At 39.6% G+C, this 9468-nt stretch overlaps 1 protein-coding gene across 3 annotated transcripts in view; it reads left to right on the top strand.

Moving 5' to 3' along the window:
- LOC134672590 (protein spaetzle 4) overlaps positions 1-9211 on the top strand; it is a 30856-nt gene extending 21645 nt beyond the window's left edge. The window contains exons 2-7 of one of the 3 annotated variants that reach the window (XM_063530543.1): positions 5617-5784; positions 6022-6286; positions 6707-6836; positions 7073-7234; positions 7981-8237; positions 8994-9211. In XM_063530543.1, coding sequence (XP_063386613.1) covers positions 5617-5784; positions 6022-6286; positions 6707-6836; positions 7073-7234; positions 7981-8236 — 981 coding nt within the window. In that variant the 3' untranslated portion in view covers position 8237; positions 8994-9211. Of the gene's footprint in view, positions 1-5613; positions 5785-6021; positions 6837-7072; positions 7235-7980; positions 8238-8993 lie in introns of all 3 variants that reach the window. The other 2 variants (XM_063530541.1, XM_063530542.1) reach the window with 2 other exon arrangements.
- The last annotated feature ends 257 nt before the right edge of the window (positions 9212-9468 follow it).

Genomic DNA, 9468 nt, shown 5'->3' on the forward strand with positions numbered 1-9468 from the left:
AAACTGCGAGCCTTACAGAAACGGAATGCTACTTGAAAAGTGGGTTTGATTAGGTTCGAACTGCGATCCTCACAGAACCGAACTGCTATCTGAGAAGTGGGTTAGGTTAGGCTAGAACTACGACCCTTATGGCACGATGCCCCTTACCATTGGCGCATTTATGCGTTAGAGGGAGCAAGTAATATTGCTATCTCATTCTACCGCAAGGCTGCGTCCCTTGGAGTGGCCGGCGTTGGCCCATCCTGTAGAGGAGCCATTACAGATGCGAAATGCTAGTAGAAAAGTGGGTGGTTTTACCTCCGTTTCTACATAGTGTACTATCTACAATAATCTTTCACCGGCCCCCAAAGAAGTCGGTTTTTTTTTCTTAAAAATTATTAATTAACTATTTCTTTTTCTGCATTTTTCTGGCTCATCGGGCATAGAGTTGCCACAGTACATAGTATAATTACGACAGGTTAGAAATATTGGAATCGATGATTGAATAATGTCTTGGTTACTTGGTTTTGTGTTCTTCAAAACGTACACTACAACATAACTAAGAACGGTTAGGAAAATAATAACTTAAAATTCCCCGTGAAAGGTAATGATGAAAATACTGATAGAAATACTGATAAGTGTGTGGGGAGATTTAGGAATGTCATGACCTGACTGGACCAAACGCTGGAGCGTCACGAAATTTCATGTCATTGCTAATGATAGTGTCGGGGCCGTAATAAATTGCAATTAAAAACACGGGTTGAACCATAGACTAGGAATCCTCTAGACCGAGTTTAGAGCAATTATTTCATGCAACCAATGACGCCAAAAATGCGGGGGTGCGCGGGACGAGGTGAGCGAAGTCCCGTGCCGTGATTGGTCCGTTCAAAGACACGGACGTCACAAAAAGACACTCGACTCGTGGAGTAAAACTACCGTATGCGTGGCAGAGGGGGTAGCGCGTCTATGCTCAGTCTGGAGGATGTTTTTTTTTGTCTGTGGGTTGAACAATGCATGCCTTAGTTGCATTCAATATGTATCGTCTTTTAGAGGCTGTCTCCTACACGCTCAGATTCGCGAAGAATCATCGGTCCTAAAATATGCATGCATCACAACAGTGAGGCCAAGAATTTAGGTGCCTCAAAACCTTGTCCCTTTTGAAAAGCTTTAGTGATGGTTTTATATTATGTAGAAAAATCAAGACTGTAAAAGACGTGCTTTTGTACGTGAATTTTAGAGATTTATATATAATATCTGGGAGACCGAGCTTTGTTTGGAAAACATACAAAAACTCATAAGTACGAGTTTTCCCAGAGATAAGACCTAGGTAGATCGATTTTTCGACCCCTAAAACACCCATATAGCAAATTTCATCGAAATCCTTAGAGCCATTTCCGAGTTTTGCTCGTTTAAAGGTATTAGATAGATTTGGAAATGTTATCCGGGATGGCGGATATTTTTGGCGCGTTGTTTCGCCCGCAACTGATGCAAGCTGCAAAAGTGCAAAGCATATCCGCTTTATTAATGCAATTTATTCACTTTTAGAGCTCGCTTGTCAATCGGTCGTTATTCGAGTGCCGCCGATCGAAAGCAGTGAAATGAGGAAGTCATTACGACTCAATTAGGCGTTGGCGTTTACTTTCGATAGCGGCGGTGGTGCAAGTCATAAGAGAAAGTCTTCAGGACAGCCCCCCTGACTGACTGAGGCTAGCCAGCCAAGATGACAATCGTACAGCGACAAACGTTAAGCGAAAAGAAAAAATATATCGGGATAACATATATTACGAAGTGACTACCTACTTCCATACATTATTTTAGTTTCCATTGGCGTTTTATATCAACAATTGTTATCTTGGCTAAGCCCCCAGATGTGCAAGTGGCAGGAAGTTTCCAATGAGAAGAAAAGTTGGCGAGATCTCGAAATTTTTGGAAAAAATCACGAGAATAGAATAAAGAAATCCGCTATTTCCCGTGACCTAGACCACACAATTATACAGGTGTCCCGCGATCTCACGACGTCGTCGCGACCCGCATACATTTATCACTTGTCGTCTATCTACATTTACATCTATCGGCTATCAGCTGACTTTGATTACTAAAGATTAATAAGAATAACCGGTTACAGATGTAGTGCATAATTATGACGCACAGACAAAACATCCTCCAGACTGAGCATAGTCGCGCTACCCCCTCTGCCACGCATACGGTAATTTTACTCCATGTTCGAGTCGAAAGTGTCTCATTTTTGGCATCATCGGTTGCATGAAATAATTGCTCTAAACTCGGTCTAGAGGATTCCTAGTCTATGTTATGACGTTTCACGGCAAAAGGTACCTTATGGCGGCTGGCGCTTACGTCGCATAGCGCCGCAATAATATTGGAGCGGCTTTAATAATAGCGTACGCGCGAACCGCCATAAAAGGTACCTTTACCCGTGGGACGTCACTTATCTTCCATCGTATTTTCACGGAAACGTACGAACGTGTCTTGCTATTGCAGTCAGTCTTGACTTACCTAATTCTCTTTGGTTTCGGCACAAAAAGTAAAACGTTGACTGAAGTAGCATGACAAATACGAACGTTTCCGAGAAAATACGATGGAACATAGGTACTTACTGAAATTTAATTCGATTATTGATATGGCCAAGGCGAGGGGAGGGGCGCATAGGTACCTAAGTACCTACATTTAGTTACAAATTTGTATTCTCTAGGGGGTCGGCTGTACGACATTCGACATATCTAATCTCGTAAATATTGATGATAAATATGTGTTATTATTTATTATACTTATTATACAAACGACATTCGACATATCTAATCTCGTAAATATTGATGATAAATATGTGTTATTATACTTATTATACAACAGAAAGGGCTTCAAAATCTTCAAATTAATTCCACTTTCTTCTCTTAATTTAAATTATACATTCTGCGACCTTAAACAGCTTAAAAACCATATTCACAATAAATCTTGCTTATTAAAAATCCGACAACCCGCAGGTGCGAAACACAGAGTTAACAAGGTATTAAACAGCATCCAAAAACGTTTCAACTTAAAATTACAAAAACAACCTTACCTCATTGGAACATGGTAGAATTTTGATTGTGGCATACAATTAGGTAGGTGTATGTCATTGTTCCAATGCGCTTACCGAGCATTTTATAATAACCACCAGTATAATCAGGGCTATAACCACGAAAATCGAAGTTCGCAAATTGCGGGAATTTTCTCTGCTCTGTCACTCTAATTACGCCCTCATTGGAGTGAAGGAGAAAGATCCCCGCAATTTGCGAATTTCGGTTTTCACGGAAGCCCCTCAGACATCGGGATTCAGCCGTTTCAGGGGGCAAAGTTTAATGACAGGTACTTAGGTAGAGTTTGATCTCATATCGATAAACTAAGTAGGTATACTATACTCCGATTTAATCTTTAACAAGCAGAAACGTCTGCGAACGATGTTATTAAGCTTAGAATAAATTTAAAAGTGGAAAAATTACTGTCTTGGGTGAGACTTGAACTCACGGCCTCTGGATCGATGCTCCAGATGATACTCGAGATGGCAGAGCGCTAGAGTATCGATCCAAAGGCCGTGAGTTCAAGTATCACACAAGACAGTAATTTTTCCACCCACTTTCCACCTTTAAATTTATACTCGAGGTCGCGGTGCGGTGCGATAGTGTGTTACCCCTTTTATGGTTCCTCTACAAGATGGGCCAACGCCGGCCACTCCAAGGTACGCATTTATGCGTTAGAGGGAGCAAGTGATATTGCTATCTCATTCTACCGCGTGGCTGCTTCCCTTGGAGTGGCCGGCGCTGGCCCATCGTGTAGAGGAGCCATTACAGCTACCACTTTTACTGGTCCATAAGCTTAATGTATTCAGTAGGCGATGGGAGTAAAAGGTGTAGTGCAGCGGTTCTCAAACTTTTTTGGTGACGGAACCCTTTCGGCAAGCGAAATATTTAACGGAACCCCAAATTAAAAATTTTCGTTCATCACTGTGGACCAGATATGCCTGTAGAAGAGCTGGTTTTTTTCTTATTATTACAAGTATATTTTCGCGGAACCCCAACAGAGGCTTTGCGGAACCCTAGGGTTCCGCGGAACACACTTTGAGAATGGCTGGTGTAGTGATATCAACGATCTTTATCTTACGTCTGGCTAATTGACAGCCGAACTTGTACAAAACAAACACACGCCGCGCCCGCACCGGTTTGACCGGAAGATTGCCGAGTGAAATTGATTTTCAAACAATATTAAACAAAATAAAGACATATTATAAGTAATAGCCGGTCAAACTAATTTTCCAAAAGAAAAAGGCGCGTAATACGGAATAGTTTTCTATGGGACGATAAATTTTCGCGCCTACATTTTTTACATTTGCCGCTCTTTTCTACTGACGGCTATGGCTGACAGAGTATACATATAAATAGAGCTAAAAACGTAACCAAAACCCCATCAAAAACCAATTTCCGTATCCGTAATCTGTTATTTAAGGCGTGTCCAGTTAGTAAATTTTTCGCTAATCTGATTCAATTGCCCGATCGAATCAGGACGTGCGGACGCAAACGCCAATTTGGCTCGCCGAATTCAATTCGCCGATAATGACCGATATTACCGATAACATGAGGTGCGGACGCAAGAATACCAATTTGTGACGCCAATATTTTCGTTCTGGGGCATTTTTTCAATTTAGAGGGCTCTAATATCACCATAAATCTAAAATTGATTCAATCAGGCAATTTAATCAGATTGGCGAAAAACTTACTAATCTAAAGTCAATTTTTTTATTCGGTAGACTAAAATGACATTTCCTAGTATGAACATAAAATGTCATTTCATATTATGAAATGTCATTATATTCTACCGAATAAAAAAATAGACTTTAGATACCTCTCGAACGCCAGTGTCAAAAATTTGCTACTGAATTATAGTTGGTCAAGCAGATCTCGTCAGTAGAAATGGGCGGCAAATTTGAAAAATGTAGGCGCGAAGGGAGATCGTCTCATAGAAAATTTGAATTTCGCGCCTTTTTTTACTGATAAGATTTGCTTGACCATCTATAATAACCAAATTATTAATTTTATTACAGTCCAAATTGTCTGGGACGGATACGGGACAAGGCAGTTGAGGGGTTATGACAGCGAATTTTCAATTTATAGGGGTGTATAGCTTAGTTTTGTTAACCGGTTTTTATTTTATTTTCTTTATCTCTTCGTGTCGCTACACAAGTGTAACAAAGACCCTGAGGAAAAAGGTTTCAAATTTTGTATACGGAATCGAACGGTCGCGCCTACATTTTCAAAATTGCCCCTTTTCGACTGACAAAATTGGTTTCTCAGACTTTATGTACAATATTGGAGTATCGTCAATATTTTTAACACATAATATACTACCAGCAACCTGGTAGGTGGGTTCTTGCGTCTCTACGACCAGACGTATGTATGTGTTAAAATAACCATATTTTTTATTTGGATAGTTCTCGTCACAGATTATTAACTAGTTACTTCGTGTTCTCGTAGTTAAAAAACTTCCCGTAAGAGTTGTAACTTCTATCGCAATTTTTTTGGTCCACAATTATTGAATTAATTTTACTTTAAATCAAATATGCTAACTCTCCCTTTTTCTTGTAAGTAGGTGCCTCACGTGTTGGGGTACGACTATGCGTCGGCGTGCGCGCGGCCGCAACGCGCGGGGCGCGCGCGCGCCTCCGCCCCCTGCGATCTCAGCAAGCAGAGCTACTGCACCAGCCCAGGAGAAGCTTACCCGTGGCACGCCATCAGGAGATTCGTGAGGGAAAACCAGGTACCTTTGCCCTTTAACCTTTTGATTGTTTTATCATTGTTAAAACATGATGTTATGATTAAGAATTGAGGTTCTTGAATACTTCTAAACTTTGGCTTGCCGTGTTTAATGACTAAAAAACCTTTTTTCTATATAATTTGAAACTTTCGCGTTTTGAACACATACGGGTCTAGCGCGAATTTATTTAACTACCAAATATTTGCGATTTTTTAATTATTTTTTTTTTGTTGATTTTAGGGTCTCATGAGAAGAATGTATGGTGAAGAACGTCACATAGCAGTTTTAAAAGCAGAACTAGAGAACTTTATCGAAGACGACGAGGATGAAGACGTTAAAAAGACTGCAGATTTTGCCGAAGACATAATCAAAACAAAAATGATGTACACTAAGAAAAGCCATGGACGTGCCATGAAAGTAAAACCCCACTTCAGACCAATCCAATCAAATGCCAATAGGAAATCTGATAATGATACTTTAAGAGTAAAACCATTAGAGTTTGACGGTAATAATACCAAAATTAATAAGACTGGGAATAGAAATTTAACTGAAATAACAAGTAATGAGACGGTATATGAGGACAAAGGTATATCTTATAAAACTAAGCTTGAAAGCATTGCTAACATTGAGCTTAACAATTTGGATCCGGATGTCATAACGCTTGAAGCTGTAATAAAACAAAGCATCGAAACGAATAGCATCTACCCAAATTTTGGAAGCGTCAAAAGTGAACCAGTGCCTTTAGACGCTAAAAATAGCTCATCGGATAAGAATATCACATCAACAACAGAAGCCATTCTCAACTCAACTGAGACAACAACTCTGGATATGCAGTACGACGATACGACCACAGACTCTGGTAAAGACGCTTGGAAGCCGATGACACCTGACACTTCAACTTTACCCCCGACACTTCTGTTTTCAGAGCACGAGAAGGTTAAGACTGACAGGATTGACACCAATGTCAACATTGTCAACAAGAAGAAAGAAGAGTTCCACCCAAAGCCTGCACAACCAGATGCTATGCGGCCTGCAGTTATAAAATTACGAGGAGCGTAAGTTTTATCTACCTATCATCCATCAACAAAATCCATTTCCCAAAAAATATATAGTGTCGTGCATGCAAATGCGTGGCCAAGAGTATTGTTTTTACACTACTATCTACTATAGAATTAGTCTTTGGCCAGAAGTTACTACCTCGCTCTCCTATTTGCCCTAGTGAGTCGGAGAAAGTTTTGTTTAAATCATTATTTCTCTGCCAGATAAATGATTAAAGGGTGTGGTATTACAGGAACGCATGCGAATCTAAAGAGGAGATGGCAGCCCCTTTCTGGGCGAACAGCACTCGCGGCGAGGTTCTGGCGCTGCTCAACATGTATCCCTTCGAGCAGTACATCCATCTGGAGACCTGTGTGAACGAGAAGAAGCAAATGTATTGCAGGGAGGGCTGCAGGTTTGTTTCCTTTCACTGACTAGTCCTGAAGTTAAAAACCGTTTATATAAATACGACCCTTTGAAAGCCCAGGAACCCTTTGAGGCATTGGATTGCGTATTATAGTTCGTTTTTTTAGCATTAGAAAGAACTCCACAGAAGCAAGCGTACAGTTTTTATCGGGCTCTCTATATAATTGTTAATAATTATTTAATTATCTAATGTAGCATGGTCAATACATATAATTTACTTCAAATTATTACCGCCGGATAAAAGTGCCGGATTTGGAACCACAAGCTTACTTCTGCGAAGTTCTTTCTAATGCTAAGAAAAACGAACTATAAGTTGCGAATAGAAATAGCGCGTAAAACGCTCATAAGACTAAACTAACGTATTAATACACGTTTACACGTGACGGCACGTATTGAGTAAATGCGTTAGTTAAACCATAAAATTACGTCATATTAGTAAGACCCACGAGTGACCCACACGACAGTATAAATTCAAAAGTGTTATGGTCTACTAAAATTCGTGCTCTTTCTTGTGTATCAACGATGTTGGGCACCTTTAACATTTTATATTAAACGAGTACAAATGTTACTGTTGACTTTACGTTACGCGTTTATGTTACGAGTACTAAGAAACCTAATTAGATTTATCTCTGCTACATTTAAGGAGTAATAAAAGAGTAGTGAACCTAACATATGCGACGCTCCAATAAGCTATTGTGTTTTAAAATATTAATCACTTTGGATTGAAATTTCCAGGTGTGAGCAGCAATACCGCCTCCACAGACTGCTCGCCTACGACCCTCGCAACGAATGCCGCGGGATCTTCGCAGACTGGTTCAAGTTTCCGGCTTGCTGCGTCTGCAAGTGCTACGACGTCCCCCTGGAGTTTCGCGCCCGCTCCCCACGGATACTACATCCTCAGTACGGGGAAGAAGTGAAGAGAGTAATATATGAAGACGTGGCTAGAGACTGGTATATGTCCGCTTATGATGATGAAGAGGATCTCTTTTAATGTAAGCGATTGATTCTAATCCTATTTTTTATGTCTCCTCTACACTATGGGCCAGCGCCGGCCACTCCAAGGGACGCATTTATGCGTTAGAGGGAGCAAGTAATATTGCTATCTCATTCTACCGCATGGCTGCGTCCCTTAAATTGGCCGGCGCTGGCCCATCATGTAGAGGAGCCATTAGTATTATTCCAGTTGGATTAGATCCTGATATACCTCTTGAAAACCACTACCATCTGATGTTCAACCAAGTGGAAAGGTACCACTGGCCTTGACAGAACTATAAGTTGCATTGTCATGTGATTGGGAACATAATTATAAAATCTTAAGTAAAAAAAAAATATTAAATTCTCTATCGTTTTTTTACAAAACTTATGACTGGTTTCTAAGGTCAGACACTGGCTATTGATTTGGCTAGGAAACAAACTCGAATTAGGTATTTTATAAAAAATATTTCAATCTGAGTTATTTCAGGTAGAAATGATATAAATTAAAAACTGAAATATATGACATTTACGAAAGAAAAAGTCACCAAGTCCTCCAGTGTCCAGACCTGATATCCAACCAGCGTCCCAGACCTGGGCACTGGAGGCTTTGTTCACTTGATCTTTCTTACGTATCTACTCGTATTTTACCTTACTATATCTATACTAATCGTATGTAATATTTTAAGAATATTATGAATAAATGAGTATGAGTATGAGTATGAGTATAGTGTATGATACATTATTTGATTTATTTGTATTTCTTATGCTTTCAGGTACTGATTTTAGCAAAATAATGTCAGCAGCAAAGCGATAAGGAAATCGAACTTCTGTATCAGTTATGCTATATTAAACCCACCTTGTGATTAAATTATTCTATTTACCTATTCACTAGTTAATTTTTTTTTTTATTCCATGGCGTTCATTTATGTTTATTACCATAAGGAAAACACCATTCTGGGATGGAACTTGTACATTGACTGTAAATCGTATGCTCCCGAGTCAATTAATAATTTATTTTGTATTTATATTTTATGTCTTGTTTTACTAACTTATAAGTGGTAACACACTATCGCACCGCACCGCGACCTTGGTGCATCGCACCCATATCTCTTTCTCGCTCTCACTGCGGTGCGATAGTGTGTTACGGCTGTATAAATAGTATAAGTAGTTTATTTTAATTAAGGCTATACTGCAAAACGTAATTCAAGACCAAAAAAAGTAAGAAATGTTGCCACTTTTTTATTAGCG

Source organism: Cydia fagiglandana, chromosome 17, assembly GCF_963556715.1.
Source record: "Cydia fagiglandana chromosome 17, ilCydFagi1.1, whole genome shotgun sequence".
Classification (NCBI taxonomy): domain Eukaryota; kingdom Metazoa; phylum Arthropoda; class Insecta; order Lepidoptera; family Tortricidae; genus Cydia; species Cydia fagiglandana.